The sequence below is a fragment of the Megalobrama amblycephala genome, linkage group LG2 (genome assembly GCF_018812025.1).
Source record: "Megalobrama amblycephala isolate DHTTF-2021 linkage group LG2, ASM1881202v1, whole genome shotgun sequence".
Lineage (NCBI taxonomy): Eukaryota > Metazoa > Chordata > Actinopteri > Cypriniformes > Xenocyprididae > Megalobrama > Megalobrama amblycephala.
Window position 1 is genome coordinate 7,368,786 of NC_063045.1, and position 21,257 is coordinate 7,390,042.

The following is a 21,257-nucleotide window of genomic DNA, read 5'->3' on the forward strand; positions in this document are numbered from 1 at the left end:
TTTCTGGGAACTTAAAAAATTTCCAGTTTTCTCGACGTTAGAGGAACGTTTTTATAAGGTATAATGTTCCTCAAACGTTCTTTCAACTTAATGTTGAAAATTCACTTGTAGTCAATTGTAGGAGCATTGATTTGTAACATTCCAAGAACATGAAAATGTTCAGTTTTCTTAATGTTAGTATAATGTTATTTAAAGGTTAGTATGATGTTCCTGAAACATTCTTTCAATCATTCAAACACCTGCTGTGAACAAACACTGAAAGAAAGAGAAATAAGAACACAAACTACAACTTTCTTCAGCCACAGCCTTAGATGAACTGAAGATAAAAGACATTCAATCTCTGAAGATCTGATTCAACAACTCCACAAACAGCATTACCGGCTTCACTTATTACTAACCAGACTGACTTTATTTCTGACACACGTCTACAGAAGATCTTATTGAGAATTAACAGAGGTTTAGATGTTGATGTCTTATTGAAAATCTTCCATTTGTGGTCACCGTCATGGAGATCAGTATTTGCTTTAGTTGATCTCTTGACCCCTGATTATTGTTGAGTTGCTTCTTTATCAGAAATTGCAGGTGTTTTCAGAAAATATTTCTAAACCTCTTTTAATTCTCAATAAGAGCTTCTGTAGACATGTGACAGAAATAGATTAGTAATAAGTGAAGCTGGTAATGCTGTTTTGTGAAAATAGTACCAAAGCATTTTTTATGTAGTTAAGTAAAGTAGCCTATGTATCTCTCAATAATCAAAGCATTTTAAAAATTTTCGTTTAATTGCAAATTTATATTGAACCCAAGCAAAAAATGATCCTTAGCAGAATGAAAGCGATCGTCTCTGAGGATTTCAAATTCTGTACTCACCATTCAAGAGTAAAAAGCAGATAAATCACAGATCATTATGCTGATGTAGATCAAGATGAAATGTCATCTAAAATAAAGCTGTAGTGCAGTAGATCATCTGATGTGTTCTCGGAGTGTTTTTATCTTTGCTCCGATTAAACGAGACTTGGGTAAAGTTGGTTTTATATTCGCACATTCGGACATCCGTATTGAATACGGATGTCCGAATGTGCGAATATAAAACCAACTTTAGCCTTGTTAATCACACTACATTAGACATTAAGTGGACATTCACAAGTAAATATGCCATTAAAACAATACTTGCCTATTTTGATCAACTGTGAAAAATGTTGTAAGTTGACAATCGTTGGTTGTCAATATCATGTCGCTGCTTAAAATTCGCAAACATTAATTTATTGCACATTTATTGGAAAGTCTGAATTTATCAGAAGTCCGAATGTGCGAATATAAAACCAACTTTACCCAAGTTTAAACGAGCCGCACGAACTGACAGCGACGACTGACATTATTTTCTATCGAATATTATTAGCCTATATCTAACAACAACAACAACAGAGAGACTTGAATTATATTCTTAATCATTGCTGGTAAACCTGTAAATCTGCATTGTGAGGAAAAGTTGGGAAGTAGAGTTAAATATCAGGAAGGATTCTGGCTCATATGACCCCCTGTGGCAAAGTTTTGAAATGACGCAATACTTCGCCACTTTAACCTGAGACTTCTCTCTCATCCGTGTTAATGCTTGATTAACTTAAACTACCAGTTTTAATTACACTGTTTCAAGTGTTGCTCTGTCAACGGAACTGGTGAGCAAAAAGTACAAACTGATAAACACAAAAAAGTCATTTTGTTATTGTTATTGTCAGTTATATTAAAAACATATATATATATATATATATAGAGAGAGAGAGAGAGATGTTAAAATATTAAATTATTATGCTAAAAATCTGTGACAGTAATTTATGTTTTTGTAAGGAAATCATATGCATCCACTGAGAGAAAAAAAAAAACTTCTGTACAATTCTCTACTCTAGAGAAAAACCTCTTACTTTATAGAGAAGTACTGTATCATAATTTCTATTTTTACTCAAATTGGATGTAGTGAGCATTATTGAGTAGCATACACTCATGTAATGTAACGTGTTTCATTCATACTTGTAGACAGAGGGCGCCCTCGCACATACAGTCCACAAGTGAGACTTGAGCAGTCTGAAACTAATGACGCTGTCAAAAGCATGCTGCCGATACAAACAACCAGCACATATTTCTTTAAAAATATGTTATCTTTGTACATAAGCCAAAAGTAGTTCACTTCAGTGTAGCGTACAGTGCGCATGATGCAAATTTTTTCATCAGAAGAGTATGTGCATACTGTACGTCCACTGCCGGATTTTTGTAACCGCATGTACTTTGTACGCACAGGTCACACATGCGCATTTAATTGTTTTTGCAGTAATTAGTTTATCCACAAGGTGGCAACTGTGCCCTGGGGGCGTCGATTCACAAGGTAGTCAAAGAAAAACTGCATAAACAGAACAGACCGGAACTCATGCAAGCTACAGCGACGATAGAGGCCTACATAGATGAGAGATTGTGCGAGGAGGTTAGAAACGACCCTCATTTGTACAACTCTAGCATGAAATAACACAAAGATGTAACTCGTGGCGAGAGACTGCTCAAAACTGCACATACATTGAACGCCTGTGTATGCGTATGAGTCAAATGAAGTATGCTTTGCAAGGCTGTGCATTAAGGACCTAACAAATAAATTTCATATTTCAATATATTTCAAAACTGGGGGAAAAATCACCAATTTGTACAAATAAATAAATTTTAATAGCTATATATAAACATTTAGCTCAAGTAGCATTACAACAAAATACAATTTACAAATTTGTACAAATATATAAAAAATTTACAATGTATATATATTAAAAATGTTTTAACAAGTATACATATAAAAAGCATGAAAACGACTGCAGTTGATTCTATTTTACAGCAACCATCTGGTAAAGTATTTTCTTCCCTCAGATTTAATTTTTCTTTGATGGAAAAACAATGGTCCTAAAATATTCTTCAGTTCTTACAAAAGTTACTAAAAACTAAACCAGCCTATCTATTTGCTAATTATACAGTGAAAAGTGCAAATACTTTTATGAATGTTGCCCTTCCAGGGCGCCTTGTATATGCAGGGGAAAAAAATGCAGAACATTTTTTCTGTTACACACAGTAGAACAAATATAACACTAACTCAAGGAGGCACTTCACCTTGCCTTTTCATGCTAGTGTGATAACGGTACAGTGGTTTTAAAATACTGTTGTGGTTATAATAGCTAGTGTCTCCTCACAAACAGAGGTGTGACAAAACATACACTGTTTTAAGTCAGCTTGTGTTGCACACTCAACATTACTTCTGTCATTAGTGAATTTTGTCATAAAGTAGAATGTTTCTTGTTTTTGTCTGTGGAATTCAAATATTCCAGTGTTTGTGGTCCTCTTGCATTATACAGGACATGTTTGTCTCCTCTGGGTTGTCCGATTTCTTTTCATTTGAACCTGTTAGAAAACAAAGAAGCATATAAGGTATAAACAAGAAAAGTGAAAAATCTAATCATCATGTCTCTTGATTTAAAAAAAAAAAGAAGATCCACAAAGATGGTTTCTTCGTCACATTCACTTGCCATAAATAATAGTTCATCAGACTTCAGTAAGATAATTATCACTTTGAAGGACTCGACCTACTCACATAAGGAACAACATTGAACGTCTTTGAGACCTTCTGTCCGTCGCTGGTGATGTGTAGTTTATAATGTCCATAATGTTTAGGTATGACTTTTGTGATGGTGAGAGATCCAGTATTGTGGTCCAGTTTTAAACGGTCTTTGAATCTTTCTTCATTATATAAGAATTCCTCATTATTGGTTTTATCCCATTTAGCTATGACAACAAATTCAGTGGAATTGTATCCTTTGGAATCAGCAAATTTCCAGCGTATCTGCTCATTTTCCTGTATTTCAGTGACATCAGTGTGAAGAGTGAGAGATTGTCCTACCATCACTAATAAGGACTTGATTTCATCTTTTTCAACAATTGAACCTGGAGAACAAACGGAAAGCGTTCCTCAGACAGGAAATAAACACATGCACATTAGACTTCCTTGAGTCATTTCCATAGAAGTCAGATACTCGTCATAGGCCAATAATTATACCCTAGCTTATATTTTAGCAACCGTTTGACAAAACTTAATATTTTTTAGATTAATATTTTGTCTCAAGGATCTCCAGATCACATACATATATTAAAATCCATGCAAATTGGACCAAAAGCCTAAAAAAAGTTGTTTTTCAGAAAATAGCAGGCAAAGTCATTGCGTAGAATTTCAAAATACCTGAGGAAAGAGGTTTTAATGATTCTTTTTGTGCCTTTATATTTAAAGTTGCCTTTATATTTTGACATATAGAAGGACTTTGTAACATTAAAGGATTATTTTACCCAAAAATTTTAATTATCCCATGATTTACTCACCTTCAATCCATCTTAGGTGTATATGACTAGATGAAAATCTGAGATATATTTAAAAATATCTTTGCTCTTCCAAGCTTGATAATGGGAGTGAATGGGGGGCCACATTTTGAAGCCAAAAAAAAAAAAGCATCTATCCATCATAAAAGTAATCCAGGGCGTTAATAAAGGCCTTCTGAAGTGAAGCAATGGGTTTATGTACGAAAAATATCCATATATAAAACTTTATTATCTATAATAACTAGCTTCCAGCAGACGGCTGTATGCATCAATTTGCAGCAAAAGAGTAACCTCTGACTCGATGCATGACGAACTCGGAAGCGCAAAGGATAAAGCAAAATAAAACACCGGTCATGAATTAGAAGTCTAAAATTAGACATTTTGAAGAGAAATGTCAGAGTATCTTGATATAAGAAAAGAGGAGCCTGAGTTTGTTGCACAACCATATTTGTTTAAACCGCGAGAGGCAACTAAGCTTACAAAACTCTTACATCCTGCGTCATACATCGCGTCAGGGGTTACTCCTGTGGTGCAAGTCATTTATTATAGTATTTATGAAGCTTTAAATATGGATATTTTTCTTACAAAAACCCATCGCTTCACTTCAGAAGGCCTTTATTAACCACCTGGAGCCGTGTGGATTACTTTTATGATGGATGCATTTTTTTTGGGGGGGGGGGGCCCTATCACTATCATTATTAAGCTTGGAGAAGCCAGGATATTTTAAAATATATCTCAGATTGTGTTTCAATAGTGAATGGGCATTTATACAGTTTCCTAGGCAATGAATCATAACGATAAAGAAAAATCCAGTCATGGCCCCTTTAATGTCAATCTTTTTGGCCTTCTAAAACCATTCTGGAAGAAAACCAATTTTTATTTATTTATTTATTTTTTGCTGTCTCATCTAAAAAACTTCAGTTGGCAAAATTTTGGAGCATCACTATTTTAATTGAATCTTACCATTAGCTGGACTAACAGGACATTCTTCTCCATTCGGCTGGCCTGTATAAAAACAATCACTTAATTTTCGGTTGTCAAAATTTCAGAGCATCACTAGTTAAATTTATTCTTACCTTTAGCTGGACTAACAATAAGTTCTATTCCATCAGGTTGGCCTGTATAAAAACAATCACTTATTTTAAAGAATGAAATAGAAGTAAATTCAACTTTTTAATATATATTTTTTTTGTTAAATTAGCTGTATGTAACACACACCCCCTTGATCTGCTTGTTTAGACATCTTGCGTTGATGATAATAGTAAAAACCACACAAAACTGCAGCAACAGCCACAGCCAGAGCACAAACACAAACCAGTGCTATTTCACCTGCGGACAAACCTGGTGCTATAATGGAAAAAGAGACAATGTATCAATATTGTGACATCTCTGTGAATAAATGGACCACTTTTGTACCTGCACATGTGTGACAGAGGTGAGTGATGTCCAGATGTTGAGTCTGGTTGCTGATGGGATTGTTCAGCACACAGCTGTAGGTGTTTTTATCCTGATATTCCACCTCCAGAGGTAGAGAGAGACTGATGCTGAGATCAGACACACTGATGCTGGACAATAAACTGTTTCCTTTGTACCAGGAGAGAGTCACATGACTCACATTCACAGCTGAACACACCAATGAACATGATGATGATGATGATGAAGAACATTGTGAAGAGTTACTGCTGATGACAGGAACAGGCAGACGAGCTGAAAACATGAGAGAATATTATAAAAAAAACATAGATTTAAATGTCAAACAACACTTTGATGCACTAGTTTGATATGTTCACAATATAAATGTGGCAAATACAAAATAGTTCAATACTGCAATGCAATTAAATCAAATGTTACACAACTACAGAATGACCCACCAGAAACAATAACATTGTATTTCTTGGGCGGGACGTCTTTTCCACCAATGATCTGTAAAAATGCATAAGCTCCAGAGTGTTCGGTTCTGGTGTTTGTGATGGTCAGAGATCCAGTTTGACTGTCCATTCGCAGCCTGTTTCTGAATCTCTGATTAAGATCATCATAATATGAGATCTTACTAATCTGTCTGTTGATTTGAGCTATACGAGTTCTTGCGGGTCCAAATGTCCACAGTGACAGATCGGCTTTTTGTAATTCAGTAACGTCAGTTTGTAGAGTAACAGAGTCTCCCTCCATCACTGATAATGTCTTCACTGTATCATCTCCAAACACACCTGAAGAAACAAACAGAGTTTCTTAAAATCAGAAATGAACTGAATATTTCATCATGGACCTTGCTGTTTTCTATTCTGTTCACTCTTCATTTATGGAAAATCTTGGTGTGGATTTTGTGTCGAACATCCTCTTTTTGAGTTGCAGTGACATGAGTGTGAGTAAATGATGAATTACATTTTCATTTTTTAGTGAATGTTCCCTGTAAGTGAGATTATCTGTTCTTCTAATCCCCTTCTTTACAGGTCCAAGGCCAAATCCAACAAGATATGTTATGAGAACAGGAACAACAAAATAGTGAATAAAAATGAAGTCAGATTTTGGGTAAATTTAAACTGAATTCTGAATAACGTTAATGCAACAGTGACATCAGCACAGAAATTAATTCATAGACACATTCAACACAAAACATGCATTGTTCTTATAGCTTTGAGATCTTTGTGTTTTTGTTGGTTGCATGCACTACAAACACATTAATCTGGGCGTTTTTTCTCCAGACTACACCTGATACATTTGTTAAATTTATAGTTCCACAACATATCTAAATGAACATTAATTCGGCAATTTAAAACATACTAATAATCATAATTTCGTATAGTCTATATTTCATTGAAGTTTGTAAACTGAAGAACAGTCTCGAAAACTTAAATCTACTCACCATCATCCACGAGTAACGGGACGATAAATAAAACAAAAATCTTCATATTTCTGTACATCTTGAACAACTCCGTCCGACGTCCATCCGTTCCTAAACGAACTAAACCACGACAGCGAGGATTATTAATATAGTTAATAGATCCGACTACAGGAGTGAAAATCATTGGTGACTCTTCTTAATGCTGGAAAGGAAGTAGGCTAAGAACTTCCCAATTACAGCTTTCCAGAAAGTCCCACATGCAGCTCACTCGACTCCATCAAATGTTTGACATGAGTGTTAGAGTGTGCAAGCGCCACCAACTTTGACCCTTTAATTTTGAAATTAATGGTCAAAGTTGTTGTCCAGGACAGTCTTCAAAAGTGAAACCAAAGCATGTCTTTCGCCCCTTGCAGGATGTCATAAACCCCGCCCTCTAATCGAATGGAACAAGAGCCCAACAAAAAATCCCCCCGTTCGGTTTTAGATAGTTTAATGCTATAAAAACTGAGTGTAACGTCATGATTGACAGCTGTGGCTTCATTTTTCTACAGTGGACTGTAGTGGAGACCATCGTCGTCCATCTGTTTTTGGTCCAAGACTATGTGACAGGAAGAAGTTTTAGCATTTTTATAGCACCGTCAAGTTTATAGCACTTGACTTAGATACAACACAATTAAACACAATTTTTATTATTAAAAAGTTAGGCCTATATAATAAAGAGTATATTTCATGGTTGAGGTTGAAATTGAATTTTCAGACCAATACTGCATCTTCTCATTCATTCACACATTCAACTGTAACGAGAAGGGTATTCCTGCACAACCGGAGGCTGCAGTTTCAGAACCGCAGTTCCAGGACCCTAGTTTTTCGTGACAGCGCCACCTACCGTACTGGATCAACACTAATTAAAGATGGACAACGTGGACAGCAATCAGACGGTGAGTACCGATATTTAATTAAGTTTTATTTTATAACGTTTAAACGGTGCGAAGCTTACATATTGAGAACTGCTAACTATGAATTAATAATTAATTCCCACCAAATTAAGAAGTTGTGAGCTCGTTTTATTAATTACTACGATGTTAATTCGTGGCCATTTCATAAATCCTTGTTGAGTTTTAATGACGAAGTATTATAAGTGAATCTAGCCAGCACATTAATTAAACTTATCAGATGACAAGAGCATGGTTGATGTAAGGTTTGTAAGATTTACCTGCAGCTTAATGTATTAGTGTGAATAGTGGCTTAATATTCGTTGTTTTACCATATTTAAGTATAAAATATCTTTCATAATTAAACTGCCTAGTTGCACTGTGTTTTAGCCTGTTGTTTTGGCATTGTTTTGCAATGATGAATAAGGCGTTTGGCCTAATCTGCAGGCCTACTCCACATACAGTCCATTGTTATCATGTGTTAGTTTCTGTCATGTTCTGCATGGCCAATATGAAGTGATTTTATGGATTTGGTTAGGCTCATTGTAGGACAGATGATTAAAAAAGGCACTAGGGATATTTTCATGATCTTAAAATATTCTAACAAGTAGGCTCTCTCTTTTTCAAGATGCATATAACAATCCAAAAAGGGAGATCCCTGCCCCATATTTATATTAATGTTTTTCATAGGCCATCATATATGCCCTGGCTGCCCTCCAGAATTTGTCCTTGCAGGAGGCTGAGGAGGTCTTCCTTTCTGGTCCAGATTATCATTTCAGGTCAGAGTACAATATGAATTATTTCTGCACAATGCCTAGTGCACCATTTTGCTACTGATATTTCTGTTATCACAAAAGTGATTGTTCTCTGATAACTATTTCAGTGAAGTGGAAGAATTTAATAGAAAGATTGACAAACAATTGAGGAAAGAAGGGAGACCATTCAATTGGTGGGTATTGCTCTTATGTACTTAGACATTTGAAGTTTGTAATTTGATGTCAGTAACGTGAATATTCTGTTTGGCTCTCTCTCTAAAACTCCAACAGTGCATAAGTGTTAAATCCTATATATTCCAGTTGAATATGTTAAACAAATGTTTCTTATTTATCTCTCTCTCTCTGTCTCTCGCTCTATCTTTCTCTAGAGTTGAAGCCTACAGCCATTCTATCCATGCAGCAACTGATGGAAAAAGGGTTCGCTTTGGTGCTGTTGTCGCAAAAATGACATATATATATATATATATATATATATATATATATATATATATATATATATATATATATATATATATATATATATAAATAAACAAACAAACATTCTTGAATCATTCTTGTGTCTTGTCTTGCCTCTCAACAACCTTTAAAATATCGGCTGTAATTTAGTGACTGCATACGCTGATTCCAACTTTAACTTACCTGATAATGAGCTAATTCACTTTAAGGAGGTTAATCAATATACTGTATAATTCAAGAGACTAAGACTTTTAAAGTTCTCAATTTTTTACAATTGTTTTAAAATTGATATACAATTTTCATTTATATTTTGTGTAAATTCATGTTTAAATTTAAAATTGTGACTCAAAGCACACTTAGTAATTAACCTCTGCTGCATTTTGAATCAAAAATCACATTTAAAAACAAATACTACTGAGTAGGGCTGCACGATTAATCGCATGCGATTCTCACGCGCATTTCTTCAGTAAAGCCGGTTCCCTGATTACCGCTAAATCGCCATCACCTGTTTTTAAACGCAGCGCCTTTTAATAGACGGAGCCGTAGTTCACGGACAAGCCACGCAATATCGCGTTCATTATCGCAGGCGATTCATCTGCGATATGAACGCGATATTGCGTGGCTTTTCAGTGACCTACGGCTCTGTCTATTAAATGCCGCTTCATTTGAAAGCAGGTGATGGCGATTTAGCGGTAATCAGGGAACCGGCTTTACTGAAGAAATGCGCGTGAGAATAGCATGCGATTAATCGTGCAGCCCTACTACTGAGATTAATATATTGATGATATATACAAACATGACTACAAACTAAACCAACAGGGCCCTAGAACTGCGGTCCTGAAACTGCAGCCATCGCTATATCATCCAGTACGGTAGGTGGCGCTGTCACGAAAAACTAGGGTCCTAGAACTGCGGTCCTAGATCTGCGGTCCTGAAACTGCAGGTTGTGCAGGAACATACTATTGGGGGGGACTGTAACAGTACAACTTAACGTATATTGGCCACTAGATGGCAGAATACGCTCAAAAGGTCACTGTTTCCTTCATTAACACTAAACAAAATATTAAAACTGACACTACAAAATGTAACAGACGTGCAGTGAAGCCTACATAACATTGTGACTCTTCACAATTGAAAACAGCAGGCAGCGTTCATTTTAAACATTTCCAGTTGTAAAGGCTCATAAATGCAGAACATTTTTATTTTAAATAAGGATAATGTTACTAACAAGTGCTTTCAGAGACATCTCCATTCATTATTGGTGATTTTGTTCCTTCTGATGCAGTCTCTCCATTTTCTGAGGAATCTGTAAGAAAACACAGAAGGATTCTTGATTGAAACATTTAGCTCTTATTTGGTCGATTCTGGATTTCTTTTGTTTCTGTACAGTAATATTTTTTTTTTCTCTTGTAATCCAAATCTGACCTTTTCACATGCCATAAGATACTGATAATGAAGCATAAATCACAAACTCTGTAGTGCACTGCTGTCTCCTACACTAGATTATTCAATATTTATTTTTAATGCATTATAGGAAAATTCAGCCAATCAATCCAATAAAACTCATACGTTTCAGAGGATTTAACTTGTTCACACTGTGAATGGATCTTTATTATACTGACAGATTTAAACTACTCACTTTGAACGATAAATGTCTTTGAAATCATATTTTGTCCATTCTTGCTGATAATTAGTTTATAAATGCCAAAGTCTGTAGGTCTGACGTCATTGATTGTGAGATATCCGGTTTGTTGATCCATCTGTACTCTGTCTTTGAATCTCTTATCATGATCAATACAACCAATACTGTTCAGTTCATTCGCTCTGTTGATGACCAAAAACGGATTTGTGTGATCTGTGCCTGTTTCTCCAAACCTCCACTGCAGCACATCAAAACTTTGTATTTCAGTGACGCCGGTGTTTAGAGTGACGGACTTTCCCACCATCACCGACACCGTCTTCATTACGTCTGTCTTATCCACAACTTCACCTGGACAGCATACAGGAACACAGACAAAGATTAAACACTCAGTATAAGTACAATATAGGCGGTAGCTGGACACTTGTCATGCTTTTTTTATTGCCTTTTTTTTTAGAAATCATAATTTCAGTATTATTTGAAAGCTGAGACAGTGATGATTAATCCTGTGAAAGACATTTTGAAACTGGACATTGCTTTAAAACTGTGCTCAATTTTTGTGATATCAACTTGAATTTGCAATGCATCTTGGTTAGACATGTGTTTTTGATTATATAGCAATGGAGTCCAAATTATTTTCTAAAAAAAGTACATTTTTTTCTACAGTAAACTTCTATGACGTTTTTACTCTATCATTAATTGAAGTTCTTTCATGTCTACAACAATCTGCTGAGTGTCTTCTTTAAAAAGATCTGTATTCATGAAAGTTAAGTTCAGATCTGTGCTCAGAAAAAAGACCATATTTACACCTGGTATAAAGATGCATTTTGATCAACTGGATCACAAGTTAATGATGCTAAATACAGGTCTAAAATGTTTTGAGCTTGTCCACTTTCGGCCACTTCCAGAAAACGCATTATACTGGATTGTTCTTGCGGTGTAGACACTCATGTGGTCGAATGCATTTGGACAGCCACAAAAGACACCTACTCTCCACCTACTGACCTAATTCGTAAACATTACGAGAGCGCACTAGCCAGGCGGGATTTAAACTTTGTCCCCTGAAGACCCAAGTTTGGTTTGAAGATGAAAAATGTACCAAGCACAATGTTCTCTCACCATTCCTGATTTCTAAAACATACTCACAGCGTTCAGCTGGTCTTGCGGCTGTCAGAGCAGAGATAAAAGCTGATGATCTCTGTGTTTTTTCATCATCTCCTTTCATGTTCAAATGTATATTGTGCAAGTATTTTGTTGATTAGATCAAAAGATCTGAAAAAGCCCACATTTACCCACCCATAGACCCTTCCTTTAAAGAAATGAGGACAGAAGTGGTTGAAAGTGGAAAACACCAGGAGAAAACGATTATGTGTCTCCCTCGTCTGCTTGTGATCCGATCGACCAAAACGCATCTTAAAACCAGGTGCAAACAGGGCCAAAGGGGTGACAGTTAACAGGTTAATACTAATAACCAGAGCAGATTCAATGCATTTGATGACATATTGGACAAAGTCTCTTACCATTACTCAGCTCAGTGTATTCTTGATTAGGAGTCTGGCCTGTTTAAACACAAACCACAGACTTAAATAACAAGTTTCTTTTTTACACTTTTCCACAATAAAGCTAATCTTGCTCTATTAACTGTGAGTAATACTTACAGGCTTGATCTGTTTTTCTATATTTCCAGTAGATACTGAACATCCCAACTAGAGCCAAGACTATTACAGTAACTACAATACCAGCGCAGATCAGTATCACATGACTGAAGGATAAGCTCTCTTTTGCATTGAAACTTGATGCATCCACTATGAAACAATAGATCAGAGAGAGTTAACACATAACACCTTTGACCTGCAAGTAGAGAACATAACAGATCAGTTAACAACACTACTGCCATACCTGCACATGTGTGACAGAGGTGAGTGATGTCCAGATGTTGAGTCTGGTTGCTGATGGGATTGTTCAGCACACAGCTGTAGGTGTTTTTATCCTGATATTCCACCTCCAGAGGTAGAGAGAGACTGATGCTGAGATCAGACACACTGATGCTGGACAATAAACTGTTTCCTTTGTACCAGGAGAGAGTCACATGACTCACATTCACAGCTGAACACACCAATGAACATGATGATGATGATGATGAAGAACATTGTGAAGAGTTTCTGCTGATGACAGGAACAGGCAGTGGAGGTGGAGCTGGACAACATGAGAGAATAAACAGGCAAAAGATCAACCTTAACAAATCTAAAAAATTACAGACACCTTGATTAAGTCAAAATAGACTTGAAGGATCAATCATTGAAAGTTGAAACTTGGATTCTTAAAGGGTTAGTTCACCCAAAAATGAAAATTCTGTCATTAATAACTCACCCTCATGTCATCCCAAACCCGTAAGCCTTTCGTTCATCTTCCGTACACAAATTAAGATATTTTTAATAAAATCTGAGTGGTTTCTTGTCAAGATCACTAGTGGGAGTGCCCTAATCAGCCACTAGAGGGCACTCCAACCCGGACTCTTGTTTTCCACAGACTACATTTCCCAGAACTCACTTCCCGGACTCATTATCCCCGTTTCATTGCACCCAGCTGTTTTGTGTTTGCTCATTAGTGTCTGACTATTTATACTGAGTTTGTTTCTGTTTTTGTTATCGTGGTTTCACTTTGTCACCGGCCTCTGTTTGTTTCTTCGTTTTCTGTTTGGACTGATCTGTGGATTCTGACCCTTGCCTGTTGTGGATTATGTTTTGGATTACCCCATTAAAGCTGCACTTGGATCTTACCTGTTTGTCTCTGTGCATTACGTGACATTTCTGTCCCTCCATTGATAGTTTATGCAACTACCACTTGGACGTTTCAAAAAGGGTTATAAAGAGATCGTAAAACTAATCCATATGAATAGAACGGTTTAGTCCAAATTTTCGGAAGAGACTCGATCACTATATATGATGAACAGATTTAATTAATTTCACATATATACATTCATTATCTCACACATCAGTTGTTGTAAATGGAAGCTCAAGCATGTTCGGTTGATGTGCAAGAACCAATGAGGTTCATTCTCACATGTTACGCAGCACATTTGAGCCCCGGACATTATCAAGAAGGCTATTCCAGAGTTTAGGAGCTAAAGGAGGGAGAGTGTTATCACATTTGGCTCCTAAACTCTGGAATAGCCTTCCTGATAATGTCCGGGGCTCAGACTCGCTCACCCAGTTTAAATCTAGATTAAAGACACATCTCTTTAGCCAAGCATTCACATAATGCATTTATAATATCCTTGTACTCCAGTTATATCAGATCAAATGCACATGACTATCTTTGGTTAATGTTATGAACAGCAGCTACGCTAATTACCCTCTATTTGCTTTCCTGTTTTATCTCGGGATGCCCATCCTGAAGTAACTACATCAGCTCCAGTTTGGATCCAGTCTCTTATGAAGACTTCAGATGACCAACACCTGTGAAGAGACGACCCCAACCCCTACGAGGACTTCAGATGACACAAACTCTGGATCAACATGCACCATTCCAAATTCATTGTTAAAGGTGCAATATGTAAGATTGCAGTAAAATATCCAAAAACCACTAGGCCAGTGTTATATATTTTGTTCACTTGAATACTTAAAATATCCCAAATGTTTCCAACTATTTGTAAATCATGAGAAAATTGCAATTTTAACCAAGGCTCCGGGACGTGTGAGGAGTCGGCTGTCAATTGTGTCATACCCGCGTTACCCTCGGTTTCCAGTTTTATTTTGTAGAAACCATGGAAACACCAAAGACGCTTTAATATTTACATGTTTTAATAGACAAGGGAACAACTGTTTTGATATATTTATAGACAGAAAACTAATTCTTGTTATATAGCTCAACACGTTTAGTCTTATTGTTTAAAATAAATCTAATTTTCTTGATTTTTTTTCGAGTCTCATGCTTTACCATGCCTCAGAGAAAAACACTATTTTGTGAAGTAGCTAACATAGCATAATCAGATGCAGCTTTATTTTTAGTAACAGTAATACAGCATTTTCTCCATCATACAATATGTTTTAAAATTAATTGCATGCCATTTATCAACACAATCATCCAGCATTTAATATGATATTGTAATATTGATCTATCTTACTGCAGTGTGTAACAGTGTCTCACAGCAGCCGCCGAGCGAACGCACAGAGTAACGTTATAACATCATTTTCAACAGTCTCAAATGTATCTAATATAATAAACAGAGCTGCGTTACCTCATACTCATGACCGGAAAAGCGGAAGCGGTGTCGGCGACATAATAAAAGTCCCGCTGCTCGTGAGGCGTCTGTTGCGCAATCGCTCCAGCGGCCTCGTTCAGCTCCACAACACTCGCTCCTGCTCTGCTTCATACTACAGTAACGTTAATAATCTCATCCATGAACATGATTTCTTCCCCAGTCCTATCCCTATTCTTTTGCACCGGCTGTGAAGAGAAGACCACATGTCTCAAACTTGGCGTCATCAAGCTACGCCTTTGTTTTGAATAGGCTTCTAGCGACCTCTAGCGGACAGAATTCCTACATACTGCACCTTTAACATGTATTCATTACTTCCATGAGCTCATTGTTGCTGCCTTAAATTAATACATTGTTACCTAACTGCGTGATTTGTATATGTACATTTCTGAAATTACATAATTTGGACAGTCACCTGATAACAGTTTACTCTAAATTGTAATGTTGACATGCATTTTCTGTAAAGCTGCTTTGAAACGCTATACAAATAAATGTTAATTGAATTGAATTCTTGTGTTGCGTGTCACATTTGAGCTTCCGCAAGAACCATTGAGGTTCATTCTCATGTTTGGACTAAACCACTCAATTCATATGGATTAGTTTGACGCTTAAAAAGGTCCATAAAGAGATAAACAAAGTGGTAGTTGCGTAACTGTCAATAGAGGGACAGAAATCGCTCAGAATTCATTAAAAATAGATTCATTTGTGTTCCAAAGATGAACAAAATTCTTAATGGTTTGGAACAACATGAGGGTGAGTAAATGATGATTTTCATTTTGGGTGAACTAACCCACAGCAGGCTAATATTGTGCAGGTGAGTTTTACACTTATCCATTTACCATTTATTTCATTATCTCAGTCAATATGAAAGGAACTGTAATATTGATAATAAGACCAAAATGTAATTGTAATTTAAAAGTCCTAAATATCCCCGGTAACACTTTGCAATAAGGTTCATTAGTTAACTACATTAGTTAACATGAACTAATAATGAACTGCACTTATACAGCATTTATTAATCTTTTGTTAATATCAACATTTAATAATACATTATTAAAATCTTGTTAACATTAGTTAATGCCCTGTGAACTAACATGAACAAACAATGAACAACTGTATTTTCATTAACTAACATTAACGAAGATTAGTAAGTACAGTAACAAATGTATTGCTCATGGTTAGTTCATGTTAGTTAATGCATTAACTAATGTTTAACTAATGAACCTTATTGTAAAAAAAAATGGCAATGAAGAATTTCCACTAATGCTGTTTCTTATGGGTCGATCGCCACAAATTATACAGACTTAGGTCTCATTTTACCCTTTACAATAGAAACCAGATACTGTACTACATTCAGCTTAACTTTGTCTCCAAGAGGATGATGGATGATGAGAATGGGCTCAGTGAAAAAGTTACCAAAGTAACAACATGTGACTTGGCTAAATTTGTCTCTCAGGTGACCAGTACAATATTGTATGTTCAATATGGTTGAGAGCTGCGATGCAACTACAAAACTATGGCGTTATTTTACTGTCAATTGTCGAGAGCACATTATTGTGACGCGAGAGCATATCAATGTAATGCGCGAGCGCAAATCTGTCCGCTCGCGCGCGGATTTCCTCTGCTCTCGCGCAAATCTGTCCGCTCGCGCGCGGATTTCCTTTGCTCTCGCGCAAATCTGGACGCGCGCGCTCAAATATACAGTGCTCTCTTATGAACTGCCTCTCCTCTCGCTCAGATATTGCGTGTGCACGCTCAAACTGTTTCCTGCGCGCTCAAACTGCACATGTGCGCTCACGAATCTCTCCGTGCTCTTGCAGAAATTAATTTGCTTTTGGATTAAATGCTGTCAAAAGTTATAAACCAATCAGAAGAGACGACTGATCCATGAAAATGCTACATGGAATCTTATTGGCTGAGAGTGAACTGCGCCTGGAATTCTTTCGACAAAAATATATATTTTATTTCTTTACAATTTAATAATATTTATCAAATGTAACCTAGTCTAACTGCATCACATTACAGGTCAAACCCCTATTTATCTAAACAAACAAACAAAAAATGTTTCTTAAAGTTATTGTGGTCATACGTTTTGTGTTGAAATTTAAAAAAAAAAAAATAGGTAACATTTTACAATATGGTTTTTATTTGTTAACATTAGTTAATGTATTATCTAACATGAACTAACAATGTGCAATACATTACTGTAATTATTAATCTTTGTTAACGTTAAAAATACAGCTGTTTGTTGGTTGTTTACTTCACAGTGCATTTAATAATGTTAACAAATACAACATTTGATTTTAATAACGTATTAGTAAATGTTGAAATTAACATTAACAAATATTAATAAATGCTGAAGAAGAGCAATTCATTATTAGTTAATGTTAACTAATGCAGTTAAATAATGTTAACGAACCTTTGAAAGTATTACCAACAAACATCTTCTGATTTAAGACGAACAAGATCAGGGTCAAATCGCATTCCCTTATACTTAATGGGAGATCACATCCACCAAGTGTATATTTCTTTTGAGGTCTGGTATAAAACAGACATACAAAAATACCTAAGTTTGTGTATGCACGATTAAGCAAAAGAACGCGATCTTATTCCTAAATGACAACGATTCGGTTATGTCTATTAAACTCTGTATATTAGTAAGATCAGTGTGTAATGTGACAGAATCTCCTTCCATTTCAGCAATTAAAATAAGTAGCACTGACATATTTGATGTATCATCATTAATTCCAGACCTCAAAAGAAATTGACTATGGTGGTATGTGATCACATTAAGTATTAAGGGAATGACGATTTGACCCTGATCTTGTTCGGTCTTAAATCCACAATAAGTTGCGTTAACATTATTTAACTGCATTAGTTAACAACACAGCATTTAATATTTGTTAATGTTGTTATGCACTGTGAAGTAAACAACCAACAAACAGCTGTATTTTTAACGTTAACAAAGATTAATAATTACAGTAATGTATTGCTCATGTTAGATAATACATTAACTAATGGAGAGAAAACTAACTTTAAGAAACATTTTTTGTTTGTTTGTTTAGATAAATAACCTGTAATGTGATGCAGTTAGACAGAATCAGTTTCTAAGATTTTCATTATGTCAAACAAATTCAAATTAGGTTATTGAGTAGGGTACAACTGGGCTAAATGTGCACCGGGGTAAAAGGCGCCTCTGATTTTATTTTCTTCTAAACCACTAGATGGCACAAGATCTTGCCGCAGCACTTTCCTAAACATCCGCTTTTCAAGATGCACGTAGAAATTTGGCTGATCCTTGACGTAGTCGCAGGCAGCAGTGCAAAGTTGATTGCTAATTTGATGCAATATTTGATGTTTTTTTTGTTTTTTTTAAATGTTATAGATTTAAAGGATTAGTTAACTTTAGAATTAAAATTTACTGATAATTTCCTGCCTACGTCACGTGTGACCTTTCCAAAGTGAGTACGTAATGTGTGGCATATCGCAGAGCAGTGCAAGATGAGCATTTGTGGTTAAAAAGTATATAATTTTTATTATTTTTTTTAGAAAATGACTGATTGTTTCACTAGATAAGACCCTTATTCCTCATCTGGTATCATGTAGAGCTCTTTCAAGCTGCACTGAAACTGTAATTTGGACCTTCAACCCGTTAGTCCCCGTTGAAGTCCACAATATGGAGAAAAATTCTGTAATGGTTTTCTTTTTGACTAAAGAAAGAAATATGAACATCTTGGATGACATGGGGTTGAGTAAATTATCAGGAAATTTTAATTCTGGAGTGAACTAATCCTTTAAGTAGCAAATGAGAAGCACTAAAATTATTGAATGTATTTTGTTAAGTTTTTTAGTTTTGTTCAAGGTAATTCATTTTTCAATAACGGAAGAATTTATAAAAGTACGGTATTTAGGGTAAAATGTGCACCTGCTGTTGGGGCAAAAAGCACAATAATTAACATGATAATAAACAGCTGGCTGACTTTTCCATTTTGTTGACATGACATGGTTAGATTCACATGGTAAATATCATATATTAAGTTAGGTGTCCACCTTAGAGATAATCACCATATTTATAATGAAACCATCATATTTAAAAATATATCAATCAAATGATATAATAAAATATATTTATTGTTCCTACTGTAAAGCTATATTTAATTATTATAAGATCTCATTCAGTGCTTTCATAATCTTTACTTTTTAAATTAAGTTTCAATATTTTTAAAATATATTTTTTATATTAACATTTTATAAATTTTTTGAATTTTTCTATTTATCAAAATAAACAGAAAACAGTAATATAAACTTTGCTAAAGTGGTTGTTTTGAACAGGTATTAACTTATTATTCAAAACATATTAAGTTACCTATTTGTACGATGTGCTTTTTACCCCGTGTGTTGGGTTAAATGGCCCTTTCCTCATAAGATTTTTAAACAAACTACTTTTATGATTTATTTTCACACAAAATCTGTTGCTTCAATGTAAAAAAAAAAAAAAAAAAGCAATCATACACAATGGGAGTAGTGAAAAGCACCGTTGTACCCTACTTTAAATAACTTTATGACTGTTGATTGCGATTTCTCTCAAGAAATACTATTTAGAAGTGAAAGTGAAAGTCTCGAAGCTAAAGACTTACCTTTCAGTATTAAGATTAAAAATAAGCCAGCGATCCTCATTTTGGTGTAGATTTGAGTCAAATGTCCTTTAATAAAGACTTCTAAAGTAAACTTTTACGTTGCTTTCTGGATTGTTTTGATTACGGTTAGCCTAGCCTTTAGCGCTCCGTTTAGCAATAGACAATCTGACTTCGACACACTTTCTAACTACTAGTATTTTTATATCTAACCGACAATAGAGAGACTTCGTACCAGCAATCATTTATGAATTATTTTCGTTATGGAAATTATAAAATGTCCTGAATCCAGTATTTCCGCGTTTTCGAATAAAAGTATAAGTCAGGAAGGAAGTTGTTCCTGGGATATAGCCTATCGTCTCAGTCTCATCTCCATCTATCAATGGAAATGTTTTGAATTATGACGCATTGAGTTACTATGGTGTAGTTGTCAAATTTCTTTACTCTTTCACTCTCTTTGAATATTTCTGAGTATAGTTTTTTTGAAAGACAGTTTCTGTAGCTATGGCTACATAATACTTTTTTTTTTTTTTTTTTTGTTAATAGCCTAGCCTATATGATAAATTATAATTAATTAGTTGTATAAAATAACAACATTTCAAACTCATGTGAAAACTTGAACTGAAAAAAAAAAAAAAAAAAAAAAAAGATAACCAATTCTGGCCTGGCATTTATCCATGCCAGACAATTTTATGGATTTATTTATTTATTTCACTGTACTGCAGTTCCACCTGATGACCAGCAGTGGGGTTAATAAGACTTGTTCTTGGTGCATATGGCTGTTGTGTGTCAATATGGAATCAAATTGGCCCCAGATCAAACTGACATGTTCCAATGAAAATAAGGTCTTTTTGAATAGGGTACAACTAATGTGCACCGGGGTAAAAGTCACCTTATTTTCCTCTAAACCACTAGATGGCACAAGATCTTGCTGCAGCACTTTCCTAAACATCCGCTTTTCAAGATGCATGTAGAAATTTGGCTGATCCTTGACGCGGTCGCAGGCAGCAGTGCAAAGTTGTTTGTTAATTTGATACAATATTTGATGTTTTTTGTTGATCATAGCTATAATAAGAAGAAAAATAGTATCAGTAGTTGATTTAACAATATCAAAGAAGATTCAGAAGACCTGTGTTTTTAATGACCTGCTGCCAGCTCAGTTTCTGAGTCAAAGTGAAATCCGCTGTGGTCTCATATATTTTGATCTACAAAGATATGTGGTTTTGTTCTGTTGAGTGGACAAATATGTTGTGTATGTGTCTATTGTATGTCTCATGTGGTTGAAGGGCTTCTTCCTGTCCTGTGAACATTAACATCTCAGACGGTTT

General features: G+C 35.4%; 1 protein-coding gene and 1 long non-coding RNA gene across 3 annotated transcripts; one reads left to right on the top strand and one right to left on the bottom strand.

Moving 5' to 3' along the window:
* Positions 1 to 3,085: 3,085 nt before the first annotated feature.
* Positions 3,086 to 13,842, bottom strand: LOC125262607. Its single transcript, XM_048181449.1, has 14 exons — positions 13,815 to 13,842; positions 12,934 to 13,296; positions 12,693 to 12,839; positions 12,555 to 12,593; positions 11,035 to 11,385; positions 10,624 to 10,701; positions 7,253 to 7,351; positions 6,261 to 6,596; positions 5,806 to 6,096; positions 5,608 to 5,736; positions 5,466 to 5,507; positions 5,353 to 5,394; positions 3,614 to 3,963; positions 3,086 to 3,423 (listed from the first exon to the last, which is right to left on the bottom strand). The coding sequence occupies exons 1-14, from the start codon at positions 13,840 to 13,842 to the stop codon at positions 3,370 to 3,372; spliced, it is 2,349 nt and encodes a 782-aa protein (XP_048037406.1). The 3' UTR covers positions 3,086 to 3,369.
* Positions 7,612 to 9,399, top strand: LOC125263361. Of its 2 annotated transcripts, none has more exons than XR_007183808.1 (4): positions 7,612 to 8,169; positions 8,792 to 8,942; positions 9,047 to 9,112; positions 9,308 to 9,399. It is a non-coding gene; the product is annotated as an uncharacterized LOC125263361 (long non-coding RNA). The 2 variants fall into 2 exon arrangements; XR_007183807.1 differs by having other exon boundaries at positions 7,616 to 8,169; positions 8,854 to 8,942.
* Positions 13,843 to 21,257: the final 7,415 nt, after the last annotated feature.